At 40.2% G+C, this 23345-nt stretch overlaps 3 protein-coding genes across 4 annotated transcripts; 1 reads left to right on the top strand and 2 right to left on the bottom strand.

Annotated features, from left to right (window-relative positions):
• Nucleotides 1-358: 358 nt before the first annotated feature.
• Nucleotides 359-8526, bottom strand: LOC146668678 (protein Wiz-like). The gene is made up of 9 exons (XM_085410657.1): nt 8463-8526; nt 7845-7938; nt 7198-7686; nt 5786-6595; nt 5258-5614; nt 3441-3655; nt 3221-3362; nt 2963-3122; nt 359-1192 (listed from the first exon to the last, which is right to left on the bottom strand). The coding sequence occupies exons 2-9, from the start codon at nt 7855-7857 to the stop codon at nt 1036-1038; spliced, it is 2343 nt and encodes a 780-aa protein (XP_085266783.1). The 5' UTR covers nt 7858-7938; nt 8463-8526; the 3' UTR covers nt 359-1035.
• A 4146-nt stretch (nt 8527-12672) lies between these two features.
• Nucleotides 12673-17230, top strand: prdx2 (peroxiredoxin 2). Its single transcript, XM_085410658.1, has 6 exons — nt 12673-12798; nt 13724-13844; nt 13965-14118; nt 16107-16229; nt 16357-16487; nt 16840-17230. The coding sequence occupies exons 2-6, from the start codon at nt 13742-13744 to the stop codon at nt 16920-16922; spliced, it is 594 nt and encodes a 197-aa protein (XP_085266784.1). The 5' UTR covers nt 12673-12798; nt 13724-13741; the 3' UTR covers nt 16923-17230.
• Nucleotides 17231-18255: 1025 nt separating this feature from the next.
• Nucleotides 18256-20259, bottom strand: LOC146668680 (transcription factor JunB-like). 2 transcript variants are annotated; one of them, XM_085410660.1, is made up of 2 exons: nt 19791-20258; nt 18256-19530 (listed from the first exon to the last, which is right to left on the bottom strand). In XM_085410660.1, exon 2 carries the CDS (start codon nt 19490-19492, stop codon nt 18602-18604), a length of 891 nt encoding a protein of 296 aa, XP_085266786.1. In that variant the 5' UTR covers nt 19493-19530; nt 19791-20258; the 3' UTR covers nt 18256-18601. The 2 variants fall into 2 exon arrangements, with proteins under 2 accessions (XP_085266786.1, XP_085266785.1); XM_085410659.1 differs by having other exon boundaries at nt 18256-20259.
• Nucleotides 20260-23345: the final 3086 nt, after the last annotated feature.

Genomic DNA, 23345 nt, shown 5'->3' on the forward strand with positions numbered 1-23345 from the left:
AAGCCATTTATGTTACTTTTAAAAGTTCATAAATACAACAACAACAAAAAAAAAAACCCAGAAAATATTATTATAATGAAAAGTGCAAAGTTAAAGTAGAAAATAATGACTATGTGCCGTGAGACACTCATATGGTTCAAATGTTTTTGGTTTGCGCACAAATGGCTGTTTCAATTAAAAGGTTGGTGATCCCTGGTTTAGAGTATGGATTAAATGCTAAATCCTAATTTTAAAATATATTCACTTTTCTTGCTGTAGTATTGGAAACGGAGGAAATACCATTCAGAATATCTGGTTAAGTCAATGTTCCTGAAGTTCATTCCTATAGAGATTAGAAAAAAGCACATCACACACGATATTAATTATATACAAGATATAATTTATTTTATACAAGTGTTAAAAAAAATGTAAAATCTCCATCCACTGTCAGCTTGTTTTGCATTTTGTAAAGAAAAAGAATGGAAACACTTAACTACCTTCTACAACAATGGCATTAAGCTTTGTGGTAACAGTGTTGTTGTGTACAGAACACACAATGAAAAACATTGGCCCTACATATTTAAGGTAAAATGCCGTAAACATTTATGTATAAAACAAAGTTCAAAGGTAATTAAAAGGAAAAAAGCTATTTTGAAATGAAATGACCACCACAGCAGTTTACACACACTGTAAAAAAAAGAAAAAAAAGTGAAATTCATGTCAGTCTCTCTAGTTTCTTAACATCAAAGGCTGAATACCATTAAAATACATTTAACATCTGTTCAAATGGAAGAAATTTTAGAGCCCACGTAGAAAAGCTCTGTCTGTCAAAAAAAACCCACATCCACATTACTTTGATCTATGATATCTAATGGATTTAACCTGAGTGTATTAGGTTGTGCTGTGTTTCTCATATGGCTCATGGTTGCCCTCTTTAGGACAAGGAAGGAACTAATTTTTTGACAATTTGCTGACATCAAGTAGACATTAGGATAACACAACTTCTTGCACTTTGACATTTAAAAGACTGAGAAGAAAAACTGAATAAATACATGTCTAGACAGCTACTGGATGGACCAGCGCTGGAGTTGTCACAGGTGTAGCGGGAGGAGACACTTTGTCTTTATAGCCCAGCGACAGAATGTGTTTCTGCAGGTGTGTGATCCACTGCTCCTGAACAGACAGAGGTCCATGAAATACTTCCTCACAGAACCTGAACAGCAGGATAGAGAAGTTTTATTAACTGCATCATATGAAGCTGAAAAAGACCCCCCCACAAAAACAAACATTGATATTAACTCAGTCTACACTCACTGGCCACTTCATTCGAGACACTTGTACAGCTCCTCATTAGGCCAGTGCATTTAACCATGTCGACATGGTCAACACAACCTGCTGAAGTTGAAGTGTGGCATGTGTGCTGTTCTACCAGCACAAACAGCATTTATGCAGAAAATATCCAATGGGCTGCCAGAGACCAGAGAAAAATGGCCAGACTGCTTTGAGCTGATGAGAAGGCAACAGTAACTCACTGCATTTGAACCTCTCCAAATGCACAACATGTTTAACCTTGAAGCAGATGAGTTGCAGCAGAAGACCACAGCGGGTGCAACGCTTTTCCAGCAACGAACAGGAAACTGAAGCTACAGTTCACACAGGCTCGCCAAAATTGGATAACTAATTATTAGAAAAATGATCCATTCAGTATCGATGGTTCGAGGTGATGGTGGTGTGAGACACACTACAGTGCTTAAAGAATTTGCTTGTCTGCCTCCACATGCATATGAGTCCAAGTGACATCCCATTCTTAATCCAGAGGCTTTAACGTGATTTTTTTTTGGATAATTTTTTTGCTTCAACTCTTCTAGGAAGGCTTTCCACAAAGTTTGAGTGTTTATGGGAATTTCTGAACAATATTCCAGAAGCACATTTATAAGATTAGACACTGATGTTGGACGAGAAGACCTGGCTCACAGTCTCCTATCCAATTCACCCCAAAGGTGTTCTGTCAGGCTGAGTTCAGGACTCTGTGCAGGCCAGTCAAGTTCTTCCAGACCAAAATCGCTCATCCACGTCTTTATGCACTTTGGTTCATGCACTGGTGTGCAGTTATGTTGGAACAGGAAGGGGCTATCCCCAAACTGTTCCCACAAAGTTGGGAGCATGAAATTGTCCAAAATGTCTTGGTATGCTGAAGCATTATGAGTTCCTTTCACTGGAACGCTTAATGCGTTGTTATAACACCACTGTAGACTGTGGAAATATTTAGAAGGGAGGAAGTTTTACAACTGGATTTGGTGGTATCCTATTACGATACCATGCTGGAATTCACTGGGCTCTTGAGAGCGACCAATTCTTTGCCAAATGTTTGTAGAAGCAGTCTGCATGCCCAGATGCTTGATTTTATACACGTGTCCATGGAACTGACTGAGCACTTAAATTCAATTATTTGGATGGGTAAGTGAATACAGTGTAGTGTATTTTCTTGGTTCCAAATTAGCATCATTTAAATGCCACAGCCTATTTGGGTATTGCTGCTCCCTATCCTTGTTGTGATGCCTGCTTCCAGCTGGATAATACTCCATGTTTTAAAGCTAAAGTCCTCTCAAACTGAATTCTTGAGCATGACAATGATTTCATTGTAATCAAATGGCCTCCACAGTCACCAGATCTCAATCCAACAGGGATGTGTTGACACAGGAGATTGACATCATGTCACATTGGACAAAAATGTCTAAAGAATGATTCCATCGGAGATGAATGTGTGCCACTGGAAAGGCAAAAGGAATCCAATCCAATCCAGTAGAACAAAGGTGTATCTCATTAAGGGGTTAGTAAATGTATAATAATGCATCTGACATTCAGACATTTTGACAATATGTTTAAATATTGTTCAAATGTAGCTTACCTCTCCATCAAATTTAAGATTTAGACAACCTAAAATTTTATAAAGCATTTCTACAGCTGTCAAATAGAGACTCACCTGCACTTGAGGGAATACATTTTACCCACCAGTTTGACCAGTGGAGTTAGTGGGGGCTTTGGCACCAGAGCAGGGATATTGCCAGACCGCGGTGGTTGCTGGGAGTTGCCGTTCTGATTTTCTCTACCTGCAGAGGCCCCGTGCTTTTGTGAATGCACCCCTGAAATCCCACAGAGAAGTTTTAGTATTGCTTTTTAATCTATTACACTGCATCTGTATCCAGCTATCTTCCACAGCCCTTTAGTCCCGTTACTTCACCTCTTGAGGAGCGCACGCTGTGGTTGCTGTAGTCCTTCCTGTTTACTTTGTATTCATAGCGCTGCATGGAAGACTTCAGACTACCGCCAGCCACACACTCAGATTCTGTGGATGGCGATGGGGATGTAGGAGTTTTGTGGGACTGAAAAAGAAAATTACAGTAAATTAGAATGAATGTAATACACTGATGTTTATCTGAATATCTCAGAGCACAGCCAACCTTCTTGATGTAAAGGTCTCCCATGCGATAACGCTTGGTAATTTCCGACACCTTGGCCGGATCTCTCCTGATCAGCTCACTAAGGAGTTCAATTGGTGAAGTCGCTCCATCTGCCTTCCATTCGATGATGCCCAGCTGTCGGAGGTGGGCCCTCGCGTGACTGGCCAAGGCCTTACGGTTCTCAAAGTCGAACCCACAAAGCTCACAGGATGTGTCTGACACAAACGAGATGGCACACATGTAAACTTCTGCTGCCACACTATTTCAATCAAGTTGAGGTGTGAAATATATCTGAGCCATCGCGATACCCTACTTATTTTATCTTTCAGGCACTCTCTTGGAGACTAACTGTTGTGCTTGGGATTATTGTCCTGTTGCATGAGCCAATTTTGGCCAAGCTTTAGCTCATGGGGAGGCTTCACATTTGACTCTAGAATACTCTGGTATGCAGAGGAGTTCACATTTCAGAGGAAAGAGGAGGGCATTGTTCCAGAAGTCTTGTGATTTGTTCGGATGCAACGATGCAAAGCTAAGTTTCCAACTGACAATTGTCAGTCCAATAATCGACGATGGGCGATATAGTCGCGCATGCACAGACTTTTTGATGGGCGGAACAATGTAATCACACATGGACTGAGTTGCATGTTTACAACACAGAAGAAGTCCAAACATGGACGAACTAATTTACAAAAAAAATTAGGGCTGTCAGAGTTAATGCAGCGCTAACGCAGTCATTACGATTAATGCGGTTACAATTTTTAATGCGCTCAACCCATCTGAAGCGCAGAATGAACAAACTTTTGACAAACTGCCCAAAATGCGTTGACAGAGACATTTCAGGGATTTTGACTCAGTCTGCGCTCCAGATGGGTTCATTTGTAATTGCGTTAGTCGTGATGACGGTGCAAAATTTGGGATTTCTTTGGCTTTAAACCAGACGAAAGAGGTAAACCTATGGATGTAACCAAAGGGGTGTGCCACCTGTGCAGACATATAATGCGAGCAAAGTACACTACTAACTTGCTAGAGCATGTACGTGTCTACCATCTGGCTGAGTATGCTGGGCTATCACCAGCTTCTGCAGCTCCATCAACAAGCATTTGGGCGCACTCTGAGAAGGGTGCATTTGTTCACAGATGAAAGAGGGTGCTGTTAAAACAGCGCTATTATTTATCTATTTATTTTCTGTTGACTGCTTCAATTAGCTCCATCATTATTAACAAACTTACTCATGGGGAAATAAAGAAATAAATCGCCCTTGTAAAAACTATCAATAGTCGATATATTTGTCCAATCGCCCAACCCCATTATGTTCTTTTAAGAAAGAAGAGCCTTTCTCCTGATGAACCTTCCAAACAAGCCATACTTGTTTTTGCTTTCTAACTTTACTGTTATCAACTTTATCTTTTATCGTTAACTTAGGTCTGTACAGTCTGATCTCAATGCTCCAGATCAGTAAACACCCAAAACGTTTCCTTTTATGTAGGTGGTTAAGTTCTGTACTTAGTTAAAATACGCTTTTCTACTTTTTTCTGGAAGTTAAGAGCACTGTTCTTTCTGTCAATTTAAGAGTCTATAGTCCCCAAGTAAGGGTCCAGTCAGGACATTATTCTAACCACACTTCATATTTGAAAGCAGTAATAGGCCAACACTATACACTATTCAAATGTTGAGTACATAAAAGTGACACAAGGAAATAGTTTCACCAAAAAGTTTCAATAATTAGATCATTTCAATAATTCACTAAAGCGTCTGGGAAAAATGCTATGATAACAAATGACAAAATATTGGTAAGTAAAGTAACAAACTTTACTTACCAAGGTGTATGACTCCACCCTTGCTAGATGGTGATTTCTCTTTCATGGAATAATCAAGAGGCGAGTTCGAAGCTGTCTCCCCAGATGTGAGGCTGTCTAGGGACCTTCTGGAGCTTTGAGAACCCCATGAGACTTTGCCCAATGCTGCAGACCCACTGGGCCCCAACTCTTTCCTGCCTTCTTCACCATGCATCATGACTTGTTTTAGAAGATCAATTGGTGATGTTTTAATAGACCAAGAGAGACCGAGCTGCCGTAGATGGGCACGGGCGTGGCAAGACAGGGCTTTGCGGGTGTCAAATAGCTGGCCACAGAAATCACAAAGGACTGTTGGTGGGGACTGCACATCTGTACAAGCTGGGGAAAATTATATATTACAACTTTATACATCTGATCTCACTGTACACACACAAACAGATGGAAAAATGCTAAAGCAAAGAGTGTGATTAAGAAAATAACAAATTAAGCCTGTTATAGTATAACATGGTACCAAACATAAAGCACTTGATTAAACGTTTTTTGCTTTACCTGACTCAGAAGGTTTTGCAGAAATGGCACCAGCAGACAAATTCTGCACAGGGGAGCTGCTCTCATTGGTGGATGTCTTCAGCTGAACAGAAACCTCCGTCTCTATAGGCTCAGGCTTGGGTTTTCTATGAAGGGGGTCCACTGCTAGCCGAAAACCTTTCTTAGCTTTTGGTGCCCTGTAAACGGGAGGGTGAGAAGCCTGAGAGACCTTTTCAGGGGTTGTAGACAGGGGTGTAGAGGAAAGAGAGGTCCAAGACTGGCTTGGACCTGAAGACTGAGTTGCAGGAGAGGGTGGGGCTGGAGATGGTGCTGCAGATGAGCTGGCTGTATTGTTTGTTTTGGGGGGGTGTACAGCTTCTAGCATGCCACTGGATACCAGATCCTCAACGGCATTGATTGCGGAGTTTTTCCCCACTAATTCACTCATCCCTATGTGACGCAGGTGAGAGCGTGCATGGCTTGCCAGGCCTTTTCTATTCTCAAATTCCTCCCCGCAGAGAATGCAGATGCACTCCTCAGATACTTTAGGCCGTTTGCTCGAGGATGACTCGGGTGGAGTAGAAAGGCGTTTGGATGAAGTTCTAGGTGGACTATTTGAAGTAAACTCTTCATTTTTCTCTAAATCAATAGGCTTGAGGTCCTCCTCTTCCATGACCTGATAAAGAAGATCAATAGGACTACCCTTGATGTCACTGTCAGAGATTCCAATCTGCCGCAAATGTGCCCGAGCATGACTAGCCAAGCCCTTGCGTGTCTCATACCAGCAGCCACAAAGTTCACAAACGTAGACCTCATCGTGGGGGTCTGAAGCTAAAAGAATGAGGAAATTGGTGAGAGAAATATACAAAGTTAGCAGGAGACTAATGTAAGATCAACATTACAAATTTAAATACCCTTTATTAAGTTGTGCCTTGCACCTGCAGCTACTCTCCTTCAAAATTTTATGTTTCTTATAAAACATTTGCATGGCTTCCCTTACAACCGTCTTGAGGTTGTAAGTCAATCATATTTAATTTTTGTTTACCCAGTTTGTGTGTCCTGGTTTCATTTCAGTACAGAATGAGAATCATTTTCAGTTTGTCATTTTTGAGAAGTGAGTTGGTGATAACCTGGAAGCCTGCTATCACGACTATTAATTTGAATAATTAATGTGAGTCTCACATGGGCAGAAGGACTGGGAGATAGATTACAGGAAACAGAGGTTTGTAAGCGTAAAGTTCCTGTCTTATGTTTGCATATCTGTGGATTCTCCAAAACACATTGAAATAAGAAGAAAGAAAGAGATTCAAAGTACAGGGCACGGTCTTTGCAGATAAATACACTGACACACACATCTTCTATGTATAAGTTTAGATATTTTGTAAAAGAAATCTCTATATTATGTTAAAGAAAACAGCTCTGTTCAGCCATACCTAACGTGATAGGAGCGTCAGTTTCCCGTGGTGCCCACAGTGGCTTTGCTGGGGCTGTGTGCTCTGAGGAAGATGAGCTGCCGCCTTCAGCTGGCTTAACAGGAGAAGGAGATGATGGGGGGACAGTTGTTGAAGATTCATTCAGTTTTGCTGGAGATCCCTGATGATCTACCTTTTGTGGGGTTGTCGTGAGTCTAACCCCGGCCTTGTAAGAGGTATTAGCGTCTTCTTCTTCTGAAGGGGTCTTTGATTCCTGCTGCATTGTATTTTTTTGAGGCACTGGCCCAGGTGCAGATGAGTTTGATTTGAAATCTGGAAGGCAGCCATCTCTCTCCTGGATGATCTGGTAGAGGAGCTCTATGGGAGCCCCGCTGCTTTCTGACAACGTCACACCAAGCTGGCGCAGATGGAGTCGGGCATGACTGGAAAGTCCTCGCCGTGTCTCAAAGTACGTTCCACAGACTTCACACATTACTGGCTGTGGGGTTGCTGTGGGGGGAGTTAGAAGTTAATGATGACCAGTGAAATGAAATTAACAAGAATGGGCAGAAACCGCACAAGCATACTCTAAATGACACTCTAAACCCAATTACCTGGAATAATGCAATTTTTGGTAATTCACCTAAAAGCATCCTTTGTCTTTTTACCTTGTGAATCCATTGATGCTGAAAAATGCTGCTGGTTTATTCTGAGAGATGAAAGTGTCGTCTTCCACTGGATCCTGTTAATACTGAATGAAAGCTGAAATTTTTAAAGGCAGAGGAGCTGTATTAGTGTTGACAACAATTTGCAGGTCATTTTTATAGCTCATTAAATAAACGTGCAATGCAATTTCCCTGAAATCCTACAGTTTATAACAAAAACATCCAAACTAGCTGCTTAAACAACACGATTCGACTGACACCTAGCATGAAGAAAGCCCTGTTCACAAACGTCTTCACAGCCGTGGATGAAAACAGGACTGCATCTCTTAACACAGCTTACAGTTAAATAAACTCATCTACTATAAATGTTACTGTACACACTTTAACAAAACCATCTGTAAGCAGTTGAAAGACATTGTAACTTTAAGCTAACTCGGGCTAACCCTGTTACAGCCTTTGTTTTGCTCTATAATGCTAACTTTAGCTGTTGTGCTAGCCTTAAAATAATCTTATTCAAGCTTAGAGAAGACAAGCTACAAATGCCAAAGCCTTAAATGGAAACAAATCATAAATCCTCTCTTTAAAGTATAGCAAATTTTGCCAAAAAACCCAAAATACTACCTGTGTGCATCTGTTTTCCTTATAGTAACAAGCTCAGCGGAAGTAGTGTTCCACACATTCCTGGCTGTATGTTTTTCCAAAATAAAAGTGGTGGAATAATGTCTTTTGAATTATATGGGTGGTATTTGTCATGTCAAACAAATACAATACAAAACTGACAGACATGTGAACATATTTGAATAAAAATGTGATTTTAATCCTCCCCTTATGATTTGATTGAACATTTTTAAGCTGAATATGCCACATGCATAGTGTACTTGGAAAGAATTTTGAGCTACCCTTTATTTCTTTACATTTTGTTTATAAGCAGCTAAACTTTCAGGTAAAGTGGTCTTAAGAAATAGTTCCCCAGCCTTTCTGGAGGTCTTTCAAAGTTTCATTTACTTTGTTCATTGGCTGCTTTTTCATTCATTGTCAGACTAGTTTTTGTACCTGACCATTTTCAGATATTGACCTATAAATTATCAAAGCACAAAAAGAGACCTAAATCAACCAATGAATCAGCGTTGTGTCTACACACGACAGCTTACCAAAGAACCAACTTTAAGTAGTGTCTTCAGACACTTTGTTGCTAGCAGGGTGTTGCCTGTACCTTTAAGTTCAGTTAGAATGTCACAATGTTTGTCACCATCTAGTGGTGAATCCGATTTACTGCAAAGTGTTCAACCCTTTAACTTTCACCTCTTAGGCAGATTTAGCAAGTTAAAGGGTTAACTTTAATATCACAACTTTTTTTATAGTTTGATTGAATGTATTTATGTATTTATTTAAACTCTCCAGTAAAGTGAATTTAAAGAAATAAATCAAACTAGTTTTGACCCAAATGTATCACAAGAAGAGAAGAAACTTGTGTGTCTGTGACGGTAAATTGCAGACTGTTAAGTTGCTAGCATCACATTTAAGGTCTATTTTTAAAATTTGAATTTCTCATCAGCATCAGCACACATCAGACATTTTTTGGTAGGCTAGGTGTTTTGTAACGTGGCTGTTCAGAATACAGTCTAGACAACCAAAACATTTCTAACTGCACAACCACAACTCCATTGTGGCATATAGATATAGTCAAGATAGCCTGTGTTCAAACTGAGTGTTAAGATGGGAAGTACGGTGTAATACTCTTGACATCTGTAAAGAATATGTGTTTTTGTGTTCACATAATTAAATGATGATAATTTTAGGTTGATAATATGAATGCAGTCAATCATTCAGGTAAATTAAAATGAACATGCCTAGAGTTTGGCTTTTGTACTTATGTTTCGTGTCATTTTTGCCTAAATGTTACAAGGTTACTAATTGTTATGTAAAATATATATTTCTTCTTTTTTTTAAAAAAAATAAAATGGTAAATCTGAGGCGTATGTCTCACAATTGAATAAACATTCAGTATTTGTACTTTTTTGTAATTGGTGTAAAAGGTGGAGAACTCCATTCTGACCAGTGGGGACATTATGTGACCTGAAAGATGTAGAACAGGGTGACGTGATGGAATCACAGACAGTACTGAGAAAAGCCATCAGTCCTCACAGCAACTGAAAACCCACACAGACACTTTTCTGTCATCTTTTTCATCCATGTTTCAACATTTGTCTTCAAACATGGCATCAACTAGCCTATCAGGTTACGCCAAAAAAATAACATTTTTGAACAGTAAACCTGGAAAACTAAAATATAATACTGAACAAAGCTCAAGTCTAGATGGTTATGAAATAAGGATTAGGTTCTGTGGCAGATAATCATCTCAACAAACACAGAACTTTGTGATTTCCGGGCTATTCTATCAGAAATGGAAACATGATTTAGTATCTTGTATTGTTTCTGTTGAAAACTGAGAGTGCCAAAGTGTGATCAGTTTGCTGCAAGCAATTAACATAATTTTGACATATGAAATTGAAATCATATATATGTATCAGAATGTATGTTTCTATCAATCTATGTATCAGAATCTGAAAACTTTATTAATCCCTGGGGAATTTGTGTATGTGGATTTATGTGTTGACAATATAATTATATGTTGGCTTTGACATGCTCTTTGTAACAGTTTGTTTCTCAGACTCTCAATTAAACCTACTGAGTTCCAGCAATGAGGTGCAAAACTTTCTCGGGGAAGGAAGCTTTGGAAAAGTCGTCAAGTGTGTCCACACTGTATCCAACACAGAGGTTCCTATCAAAAAAATTGAAGACAAGCCCGTGATCTCAAGCCCTGTGATTTTGTAGGGGGACTAGATCATTCTTCCATGAAGGATTCATTTGTCTTGAATTTGAGCTCCTTGATCTTAGTCTGAAGGTGTATATGCAAGAGAGACTCTCACCCAGTTTCACATCAGGTTTGCCATCTTTACCTATTTCACTGTGTAAATACAAACTTTAAAAAAAAATACTAATTTGCACAGATGTGTTTAGTTAGAACACATTTGTGTGATTCCAGCTGACCACAGCGTTGTTCCTGCTCGAGACCCTGAAAATCATCCATGCTCATATAAACCCTCAAAATATTATGGTTTTGGATTGCAGACAACAGCCACTGCAAGTCATGCTCATTGATTTTGGCCTGGCTCACCATGTCTCCGATGTTGTGCAAAGATCATGTGTGCAGTCCATGTGGTACATGCAACCTGGTTAACCTAACAAATAATGTTAAAAATATGCACAGAAAGCTGAAAACTGCATTTTTAAGTTTTGAATAATGAATGCCCTCATATGCAACTGCTTCACTTTGCAAAGTGAACTTAAAACAGTGGATTTGAGATATTGTTCTTCACTTCAACCTCTTCGATACATTAAAACCTATTTACAGTTCTAGATATGTGTAAGAGAACTCAGTGGTTTCCCGCTTTTTCCTGGGAACAATGAATATGCTGTAGTAGATATCTTCTGCACAGAAGGGAAATAAGCGCTACTTAATCAAATCTTTATGCTTTTTCCAGATGAGGTTCATTGTGGACAGTCTGAGTCAGCCACCAGATTATCAGTTAAGATAAGATAAGATAACCTTTATTAGTCCCTCACGTGGGAAATCTGTTGAACAGTGGACAAAAAAGCCCAAGGTTCATTCACCTTGAAAACAGATGTAACCAGGAGACCTGGAGATTAAAGGTCCCTACCTCCTTTCCTGCCTGCCTACCTACCTACCTACAACTAACTTGTCTAACTTAACCACTACTTCTTTATAGACTTTTACAAAGAAACTGGGCACCACCATAGCGACACCAGATTTATTTGTCTCACTTCTTTAGAGGCCTTGAAGAAGGTAGGGGTTCTTTTTGGATCAGGCAGCCATTAATACAATATAGAATAGTTGCTACAAGGACATCTTCCACTGACTTTCATTATAATTCAAATGAATAAGTTTTATTAGAAAAAGGGAAACAAAAATCTAATTCAATTAAAAAAAAAATTGACTACACAGAAAGTATTTTGGTAGCCAAGGAGCTAAAAATGATTTTAAATATTTAACATTTTCTTAATTCCTAAATTACATGTACTTACATGCGCATATACATGCACATCAGTTTAATCTAGAGGTGCCAGAACTAGCTTGCTAAAGGGTACTGGATTACTTTGTAAAGTGAATCTTGTAAACAAGGATTGTTTTGGACTTTTGTTTTTGGTTTTACGAATGGATTATTTTCATCCAAGCCAGAAGTCTGAATTATTGTTAGTTTCTCGGACTTTTTAATCAAAACAGTATTGCCGGTTGGTGGTTAGGCTGAAAAACCATTGTGATCTTTGTTATTTATATTGAATATTTTTAAAAAGTTCATAATTCATAAATCTATATTTAATGTCTCAAGTAAAAATGGCCATGAAATAGAAAAAGCTGTAAAACTTGTGAAAATACAGTTAAAAAACCAAAATGTTTTTCCATCTTCACATTTTCCAAAGCCTTGACACTCCGGCCCTAAGGTGTCGTAGACATACATCGTTTTTGTTTTTATCTTTATTTTAAGAACATTGAATTTACAAGTAATAATTGAGCTCTATATATAAAACTGACATTGTCATTGACCCTGACATTAACACTGGGGCCCCAAGAAGCCAGTCACACTTTTCCCTCACTACGACATCCCTGCATTTTTGTTCATATGACAGTGTTTACACGGTGTACTTAGAAAATATGATCTTATATCAGAGATATACATATTTAGAAACAGCTAATCTTTACTTTTAATCGTTTTTATCTTCACTTTTACTCTGAAGGGATTGATTTTTACTTCCGGGTGGCCTCAGCCGTCTCTGCGTACTTATCGCACGCTCGCTTTTCCACTTTGAGTCCTCTATTCTCTTGCAGCCTGCAGACTTCTGCTTCCAACTTCTTTCGCGCTTTACGTCAAGACAGGTAAGTAGGATGTTTATGGGATTAGTCAGAAGTTTACAGCGTGTCTGTAAAATCGACTTTGTATTTCCTCTGAAACAAACCGAAACTAAAGAAAGCAGTTTCGTACGTAAAGCTAACATTAAGCTAGCCTGTCAGGCGGGTGAGCGGCTGGCTCCTTCATGAAGTGTTTGGCCATGTTTTCTTTCTTTGTCCCTGTGCTGCAGCTTGCAGAATGCACTACTCACTTCCTCTCCGCTCTGTTCTACTACAGCTTTTTCTGTTTCATTTCGAAAACGAAATTTAAACATTAAAAGCTTAACTTTTATGACTGAACTTTGACCGATTACGTGCATTTATCTCTTTAAAACCAAGCACAGTTCCTTGACGATTGTTAGCGTTTCTTCGTATAAATTGTGACGAGGGAGAAATAATCCAGATTTATTCATACATCACTAAAAAGCATAGGCCTTTGGATTAATACCGACTGCTATTTGTTTAGTACAGCGTATCTTATTTGCAAGTTTATCGTTTATTTGCACATTAATTTTGCATACAGGCAATAACTATCCAAAGTAACTGACCGCGCAATAATCCTCGGAAATAGTCTTTATAGGCACAGCGAGAACCCTGCCGTTGGTTTGTGCGTATCATGGTTATGTAACCTTGCTAATAGGCCATTGTTCCCTGCAGGCTGAACATGACTTGCATGTGACACTATCTGGGTCTGCTTAAGTTACCAAGTCTTTGAACCTCTGGGCCTCCTAAGAGCTGTAAAACATGGCTCTTGGATTGAACCTCACCGCATTTATTTTTATTTTTCCAGTCTAAATCTCATATTTTTTGTTTATCAGAGCTTCATCTCAGGCACCACCCAGCTGAATTTATCTGTGGTGGTCTGCAAGCATTAGGAGTTTTCTGGTAACTGTTTGTGCTGTTTCTCTTTCAGTCATTTGTCTCAAACACCATGTCTGCTGGAAACGCTAAGATTGGCTTCCCTGCCCCAAACTTCAAAGCCACAGCTGTAGTTGATGGACAGTTCAAGGACATCCAGCTGTCAGACTACAAAGGTTTGTAGCTACATCTGTTCTAATTGGCTCATTCTGGCTTTTATAAGCCTATACACTAACAGCTTATTCGACTAGAATTAATACTTAACATTGTTTTTATTTCCTCCTGTTGTGCTGCAGGGAAATATGTAGTTTTCTTTTTCTACCCCCTGGATTTCACATTTGTGTGCCCCACTGAAATTGTGGCCTTCAGCGACAGGGTAGAGGAGTTCCGCAACATCGGCTGTGAGGTTATTGGCTGCTCCGTGGACTCTCACTTCTCTCACTTGGCATGGTAAGAACTCACGGATAATGAAACATAATGAGCATTTGTGGGAATTTGACTACTTCCTGAGCTCTTTACCAATAATAACATCCACACTGCTCACATGTTAGCAGGTGGATTAAGCAGAACTTCAACAAAAGACTTTTTACCTGTATTACAGTGATTATCTTCGCAGGTGAACTGTATTGCTGACTCTTGTAATTTTAAACTAACTGGGAAGAGGTGACCTTAGTGAATCTTCACATGTGCATTTGAAAATCTACTTAACAAAACAGTTAAGTGAAAGCTGTTCTGTGCACTTGTCTGTCTTGCTGTTTTTATAGCGAGGCCGTCTTAGGCTGAACTTATCAGACGTTTATACAAGGTCCATCAAACTATCCTCGGTTGGCCGTTTCTGTTTGTGAAGGAGTGCCCAGCCCAGTTTATCTGCAACGTGTTGATAAGGGCGGCATACAGCAGCTTCTAGAAGGCATAAGAAGACATGCGGCATTACACAACCTGCACAGGTCTTCATTTGGAATGTTGTGTTAAAGTTTAAATGCATTATATTTGATTAGGAAGATCAGTCGGTATGTTTCCTCACTCACCTGATCGGATTCATTACTTTAAAATAAGTGTATATAATATTTTTGGGGTTTTTTTTTTTTTTGTTTGTTTTTTTTTCAATGAGAAGAGATTGAATAAGTTGTAAAACCTCCATTCATCAATCTGAAGCAAAATGAGTATATATTATAACCAACAGTTAACTGCTAAAGCTCATAGTTAAAATTCTACACAACATATTTGCTATTAAATATACTGAACGATTAGTTTTGTCAGTCTGTCAGACACTTTATCATTTTATTGAATTTAATACCGTAGATGCCTTTCAAGACATTAAAATCAATGTGTCATAGATTTTTAAAAAGTCAACAATGGACAGGCTTTAATAAAAACGTCTTTTAAAGATGGGGAGAATCGATATTGTGACTGTGGTGCAGGCAAGTTCTAAAAATGAGAAGCAATTTGGGTGAAAGTTCTGAAGCAGGTGGTGAGAGCAATGAAGGAGGAGGAACTGAGTATGGGAACGTATGTAGATCAGAGACAGATGAGGTATGAGGTTATGGAGACAAGCAGAATCTTGAAATAATGTGGCATTGTACAGAAAGCCAATGAAGTTGTTATAGGATGGGAGTAATATGTTGGCGCATGCTCTGGTAATGACACAGCAGCTGCATGAACAAGATGAAGTCTGGAGAAGTTTGTGCCGTATACCAGAGAGGATAAAATTACAATAGGTAATCTGGCACGTAACCAGAGCACGTGCAAGAAAAGCTGTATTACTACCTGTAAGGAATGGGTGTAGCCAACTAATATTACATAAGTGGATATATGCAGACTGACAAATATTGATTTGCGTTTCAAAACTTTAGGTGATATTGAATTTAAACCCAACCTGACTCCTCACCGTCATCTTTGCCTGCTCTATTAGGCCCTGTGCTACTCTGTTTGATTGGCTAGTTAAGGTTAGAAAGATATTTCAGGGTCAAAGCTAACCAGTAGCAGAGGAAAGTGGTATCTTCGCTGAAGATGGTTTAGTTAACCTCAGAGTGTTGAATCTCACAACAGGCAGCAGAGACCAGAAGTGAGATATCTGTAAACTACATAAAACTGCAGTATGAGGAGAGTTTTCACCACATTATTATTTTGCTACTTGGTGTTTGTCAGACTGTCTTTTGAAGCATTGTGGAGAACCTCTGAATGCAGTGTGTCCTCATAAAGTTGAACAACTGATATGTTATCCTCTCAGACACTGCCTGTATCTTATCTCTAACGGCGTGTTAAATGACTCTCCCATTTCAGAGAACTACAAGGTCGAAGGGGTGGCGGGGCAAACGCAAGGTTTATCAACCAGGAGACCTTCCCTGTGGACATTACGTGTTTTGTACTTGTTAATAATATAAAAAAAAAAGTTTGTTTGTTTGTTTTTGGGGTTTTTTTTCCCTCTCTCTCTTCAGGGTCAACACACCAAGAAAACAGGGAGGTCTGGGTAACATGAAAATCCCCCTGGTATCGGACCTCAGCAAGTCAATCTCCAAAGAGTATGGTGTGCTGAAGGAAGATGAGGGCATCTCATTCAGGTCAGTTAAATGCCCTTTTTAATATAAAATTATTTTAATAAAAACCCACTGGTTATTGTTAAAAAGCAGCTTGGTCTACTGATACTTTAAAGTATTTGTAAAACCTGCAACATCTTGTGAATTTCAGGGGTCTCTTTGTGATTGACGACAAGGGCGTCTTGAGGCAGATCACCATTAACGACTTGCCTGTGGGTCGTTCTGTGGACGAGACTCTGCGCCTGGTTCAAGCCTTCAAGCACACAGACAAATATGGAGAGGGTGAGTAAACTGCCGTACCTTCCCTCAGTTCATCCGTGTTTACTCAGCATACACTGGTGCTCAGGTTTAGTGGTATAACTTATTAATCATGCATTTGTCATAAAAATAACCCAAATACATGTCATTAATTTTACCTGTAACTTCAGATGCTCTAAACTGCACATCACACACTTAAAATGGAAATAGCTGATTGGTAAAATTGACTGCGAAGCTGTGGCTAGATTTGGCGGTTTAGTCCTTCCTGTGTTTCCCAACCAGTCACATATGTACTTTGTCCTTTAGATTATACCAAGTTCAGTGTGTATAAATGTCAGCTTAAAGTAAACTTTGTCCCTCCTGCCACTTCACGCAGTGTGTCCTGCTGGCTGGAAACCCGGGAGCGACACGATCGTCCCCGACGTCGAGAAGAGCAAAGCATTCTTCTCCAAGCAGTAAATGTGAACGTCTCCTACTCTGCTGTTTTCTTCAACATAGCACTTGACCTCAGATGAGAGGGATGCCTATAAAGCAGTATCATCACGTCCAGACTAACCTGTTAAAACACACCTCAGCTTCATGTAGGGGGGAGGAAATGTTTGTTTTTTTTCTTTCATGTCCAGTGTACAAACTTTTGGGTAACCTCATCGTCTTGATCACTGAAAGTATAGTTTTGTTGTTCCTTTTTCAAAGAAAGCACTGAAATTTGTTTCCTGGCTGTTGATAATAATTTGCTACCATCTTTATTAAAACATGGAGGAAAGTTATGATCAAGTGTGTGTGGCTTTTTTTGGGGTTTTTTTTTTTTTTTTTTTTTTAAATCAAAATGTGAATGCCTGTCCACTTGCAACCACTAGGTGGCGGCAGAACTCTTCTAAAGCTACTCTTGGCTCTTTTTCTTGGTGACTGAGAACTTAGTTCTTGGAATAAACCTTTTTATTTGTGTTTTTTATTGTGGTGTATCATTCTTGGCTCCTGTACCTGGCAGAAGATCTGAGTGCGTCACGAAGCTGCCAAGAGTTGGTTAATATTGGAGTTGCTGTGTTTGACTCAGCACAACAGCCTGTTATTGCCAAATGGTACTGAAGCACATTGGGAAAGATTACTGGATATGATTATATGACCGTCCTAACCACAACCTGTATTTCACAGTTCCACAAACATTTTTGATATCTCACTGTTTAATATTTCCGATTTCCTGATAACATTTGTCTTATTTACTAATTCAGAGAACAACGCTCCAGTACACAATCCTGCTTGTTTTACCGAATGTTCTCGGCTTACTGGAACATTTTCTCAGTTTTACGCGAGCCGATTCTTGTAACTCAAACTAGCTCTCAGTAATCAGTCTAACATGTTTATCTGGAACTTTTTTTTTTTAACCATTTTTCCTCACCTAGTGTTCTCACGGCTTGTTTTGGGAAAATGAAAGCAGAATGGGGAAACTCCCTTAACGCGAATAAACCACTCATTGACAAACCTTTTCAATTACACACACACACTGTGGTGTAAAGGGGAGCGCGCAGCCCTTCTGACGGGCAATGTGGGAGGGAGTTCCCGGAAACCTATCGTGATGTGACGTTTGACAGCAACATGCACCATATATGGACTGACGCTTGTGCGTCAGTAAGGAAAAATCCTACGCTGGGACGTCTCCAACGTCAACCAACTTCTGGTGTTGTAAACTTCACTGCTGATCAGAGACAGCGGTGTGGTTTAATGCTCACGAGAAATACAATAATTTTTGAAGTGGCACTTAAAAAATACACGACCTCAAAAACAAAGCAACACATTTCTTAATTTCATAATGTCATTTACTTAAATATTTACTGTACAGGTCAAAAAACAAAAAAACAAGAATGGTCCATGAGGTTAACTCTAACACAAATAACTTACATAAAAAGCATCACAAATAGCAATTAAAGAAAATGTAAACAGGAAACGCCAAGACGACACTTTCAAAAACTTATTCAAAAATGCCCTAAGTGTTTTAGTCTTGTATTATTTCTGTGTATGGGTGATGTTTCTTTAGACGGCAGAAATCACAATAATCCAGTTTTCATACTAAAAACGTATAAAGACCAGGTTGGGTTGTCAGTCCAGGTACTGTCCAGTGTTTTAATAAGTGCATTATTTCTTCAATAAGACTTTACTTTGGGTGCTAGCATGAGCTGGCAGCCACTGCTCACATGCGTCATGACTTTCTGTTTGAGTTGGGCCACCTGTTCCCGCAGTAGAGAAGCCGTGCTTGACAGCCCAGCGTTGTCATTTTTCAACACTTTAACCTTGTCTTCGAGACGGGCGATGCGCTCCAATTTGCGCCTCCGACACTTTGAGGCTGCGAGCCGGTTCCTCAGCCGCTTGCGCTCCGCTTTTACCCGCTCCTGATTCTCCATGTCGACAGGGGACATGGGCGGAGAGCTGTTGTCGCTGCTCTGCATGTCGGGGACTGTCTGGGGCTCCTCTTTCATCCCTCCGAACCGCTGAGGGTGGATGCCGGCCCCGGACAGTGAGTGCTGGAAGTGGTGTGATCCGTGCGCAACGGCTTGAGGATGCTGGTGGTACTGGTGATGAGGCAGGTAGCTGATGGTGGTGGAGGGATAGCTGGCAGCAGAGGTCAGGCTGGGGTTCGTGGTGCAGCTGCTCAGGGTTGTATACTCAAGCGGCTCCGGTTGCATGGATGAGCCGAACACCGAGACTGGAGCCGAGCAGCCAATCCCGCCTGTGCCGATGGACACGTTTGGAGGAGCCATCTGGTTCATCTTGTGTAGGTCGTCCAACGCTTTAACAAAACCTTCGGCAAAGCCCTCCTGCTCCTCCGTGATCCCGCGGTTGTACAGGTACTGAGCAGGTGTCGGCGTAGTGATGACCCCGTTGCTGCTCTGGACGATCAGTCGCTCTAATTCAGGAGAGGCGAGCTTCAGAGAGCCCACTTCTGCCGTCCCCGCTGGATAGAAATCACTGTCGGCGCGCAGGTGCTGTGACTTGAAGTTTGAGTTCCGATATGTATCGGAGAAGTTCAAGTTCATATTCTGCTTAAGCAGCTTGTAGTCCTGCAGGGCTGCGCCTGGATGGCCATAAGCAGAGAGAAACGAGTCGTCATAAAAAGGCTGTTCCATTATTGTGGACATATTTCAAATCAGACAGTCAAATACAAGAGTGCGCTGCAAAAGATGTTGCTCGGACACCGAGGCTCCAGTGTCCCAAAATGAGTCAATCTCCAGCACAAAAGTCCCGCTGTATTACTATACTGAAGACCAAAGATATCAAAACAGAGCAAAACTTCCAAATAGTGGAACTGTACTGTACCAAGTCGTCGATTTGTACCTTTAGTTGGAATCAAAGCGGAGTCCAGTGACTAACTCAGATGTTTTCATTCCACTCGTGAGAAGGAGAGTCTGTTCTTCTACAAGTGTGCGCTCCACTTGTGTTTCCTTGTTAATGACAGGCGGCTGACGCGCTCTGCTGTATTTATATAAGCCCTCCAGAAGACGCTCTGATTGGCTGTTTCTGTATTGTCTCCGTCTGATCTTGACTTGAGGCAGCTTCCAGGAAAAACGGACTGTAAACACGACAAGACGTATTCGGCGCGGGGGAAACTGAGTCCAGGTAAGCATAAACACATAAAATAGGCTCCCTCAAGCATTCACACTCATAGTCATTTTTAACAAGTCACTTGAAATGTTACCAACAGCCCAAAAGCGACTCAAAGCCAACCACAAACGGCAACGAGCGCTTTCCAGCTCTGTTCGGACACCTAAACCGCTGCCACTTTGCCTTTCATCCTTAACAGTAATCCCACCAGTGAAGATATATAATCTGGTGCTGAGTCATGTGCTACAAACTGATATCAGCCGGTCCATATTTGGCTATCCTGGCGCACCGGTTCCTCAATGACAGGAGCAGGAAGCCAATCCCATCCTGGCGCACTTCCAGCTCCATCTCTGGGGGATGTGGGAGGAGAAGGGGAGGAGGTTCGTCGCTGCCCCGCTTTACCCCGCAGGCAGGGAGAGGATGGGTAACTCTTGGGCGAGATGTCTTCAAAAACGCACGAAGCCTAACGGGTGTCTGGCAAGGGAGGACATGTTCGGTGAATCAGAGCAAACTATTAGTGCATTAAAAAAAGCAAAAAAATGTAATAAACAACCTTTAAGGCTTATACTCATAAGATTGAGGGAGATAATAGTCAGCCAACTTGAATTCAGTGCTCGGTACTTTGAATTTACCATGTTTACTTGCTCATGTGTTATTTATGTTTAATTAACAGTGTAAGTGTAGCCTTCTGAACCTACTGTGTTCCTATGGCAGCATGAAAACATGACACAACCTCTCAGGTATTTCAGTCTAAAGACACGTCACGTGCCCCCAACACCTGTTTGATAGAAAGACGTCTTTGTCTCCCCCGTATGGTAATGACTTCTGAATCACGACCCAGAAGGCCATGCGCACACGCACATCCATATTTTTTCTTCAGTTTTTTCTGTCTTCTGCTTACACTTGTCCTTAGGTCACATTCTGTTTTGATCATGAGTGTACATGTGTTTCCGTTATGGCGGAACCAGAAGAAGTCTAGCTGCATTCTTTAATCGTTTAAAACGTTTTTTTTTTTCGGTATCTTGTATAATATTAGAGACTTCTGCCAGGCTGCGCCATGTGAGTAAGGAAAATGTGGCTGATAGCTGGGTAATTGCAGGTCTTTTGGATGGCAATTTGAGCAATTTTGTCTGCATTTGTGGTTTCAAAGAATTACTTCAGCATTTTAGTGCTGTAATTTGATCACAAAAGGCAGATTAAATAAGAAAACTCAATGTAGAAAGCACAGAAAACACAAGGTGAGATATTTTGACTTTTATTTCCAAGAATGGAATTATTGGAAATGAAATTCACAGAACTCCATAAATCTGAACAACTCTACTTCTGAATCCTACATTTTCTACATCTTTCTTTGCCTCTGCAATTCAAGCCACACACACCATGTTTGAAAATACCTGATTATTATTTTAAGTCTCTTGTGAGATAACCTGATGTTATCACAGTTATTTGTCAGGGTTATTTGTCAGACTTTTGTGAGCTCCTCAAAATACACAAATACAGCAATGCATGAAGATACTGGTGAAAAAAACTGATCTTCATGTGGAAAATTGGTTTAGTGAACCTTAAACCCTCCAAGAAGAAAAATGAACATACTCAAATTCAGTCTGAAATATCTCCACAGCAATAAAATGAACAACCTTGATCTCCATGGCTGAGAGACTTTTGGGGGAATTTGGATACAATGAATACAATAAACCTCCCAGTCCCCATTACGAGGCCAGTGGAAGAGTGGTAAAACTCCAGAGTGCACTTGCATTTTTATTTCCACTTGATCGAAGCCAAATTACAGACTACAGAGACACTGATATTACTGAGGCTATTTTAAGACCTAAAACTGCTGCAGAAATTAAGGAAAATAAACAATATATCCATTTTAATGTTTCATTTCAAGATCCAAGTTTGTAGCCATCCAAAAATGCTACCGATTCTGTTTTTTAAATGGACCCAAAACACACACCTCCTGATTGAAGGATGCCTAGTACTGATTAGCGGCCACACAAATTTCATGAGATTGCATTCACTGAATGCGGCGTCCACATCAGCGACAGGCTCGGTTGAAAATTGCAGTAGTTACTTGAAAACAGCTCTAAGTTACCTTGATTCAGCTGTGCCTCTTACCACATTCTAGGTGTTGCTGTTACTTTTACTGTTTTATTATCCTCAATACTTTACTTTTTTTTTAAATGATGTGAGTCTAAGTTGAAGTTTGGTCAGCTATCATGCAGCGGTCAGCCTGTCAGTGTGGACAACACCAGGGGAAACAGAGAAACAGAAGTAGTTCAGGGAAACAGGGCAAGGTATCAGTCAGTGGTCAGTTCCACTTTCAGAGTGATCTCATCCACTTACTAAAAGTCACGATAGTCACTGCTTTGAGATAGCACAAAATTGTGACCTCTACTCACTCATGGCTTGATACTGACAGCTGTTTGCCTCAGATAAGATGGTAAATAGTGCGATTATTTCTGGTAATATTTTTGTATATGATATAATCTAATGTATATTATTGTGTTGAGTTTTTTTGTCTTTTCTTTTTTTGGCAGATTAGGAGACTGAGAATCTCATACCTGTTCTAATCAAGGAAATGAAAATGCTTTCTCTGGCTGGGATATTTACAGCATATAAAGCTTCTTATTTGGCATCCCTAATTGCATCGTTGTTCTGTTCCGAAACATTTCTTGCTCCCGTGCACATGATTATGTATGGCAATAGACAGAAATTCACAGAATTACTGAGCAAACACCTCATACATGCAATTCTGTCACTTTCTTTGAACACTGGTATGATTCAGGTTGACAGATAGGACGGCAAAGAACAAAAGCAGCAGCCAGAAAAATTAAGAACAGTAAAGGATGAAAGCATCCAAGAAGCATATAGGTGATATAAACCACATCAGCGTCGACAGAAGCTGTGGCTAAACTGTATAAAGATAGTTTCTGGTTTTTCTGATTGTTTGGTTTGTCAGTGGCTATTAGCACATCACTGACTGAACCCAGCAGAGACACTGAAGTGAGGTAGGAGTCCTTAACAGCACATAAGAGAAAGTAATTAAATTTGTCACAGCTGTAAAGTGTGTCATTTAGAAGAAAGTCTATAATGTCAGTGAGACACCTGTATTAGTTTAATTCTGAGTCAGACTTCCAAAACATTTTTTTTACTGAGAATTGAGCGATCTGGATATTGCCTGCACTGCTGACATTTAACCACAGTATGAGATGAAGTGCAATAATTGAAGCATTAGAGCCAATATGAGTTTACAGGAAATTAGAGAGTCTGATTTGCAAAATTCAG

The sequence above is a fragment of the Rhamphochromis longiceps genome, linkage group LG6 (genome assembly GCF_057381845.1).
Source record: "Rhamphochromis longiceps isolate RC_006_pf linkage group LG6, R_longiceps_female_GT1.1, whole genome shotgun sequence".
Lineage (NCBI taxonomy): Eukaryota > Metazoa > Chordata > Actinopteri > Cichliformes > Cichlidae > Rhamphochromis > Rhamphochromis longiceps.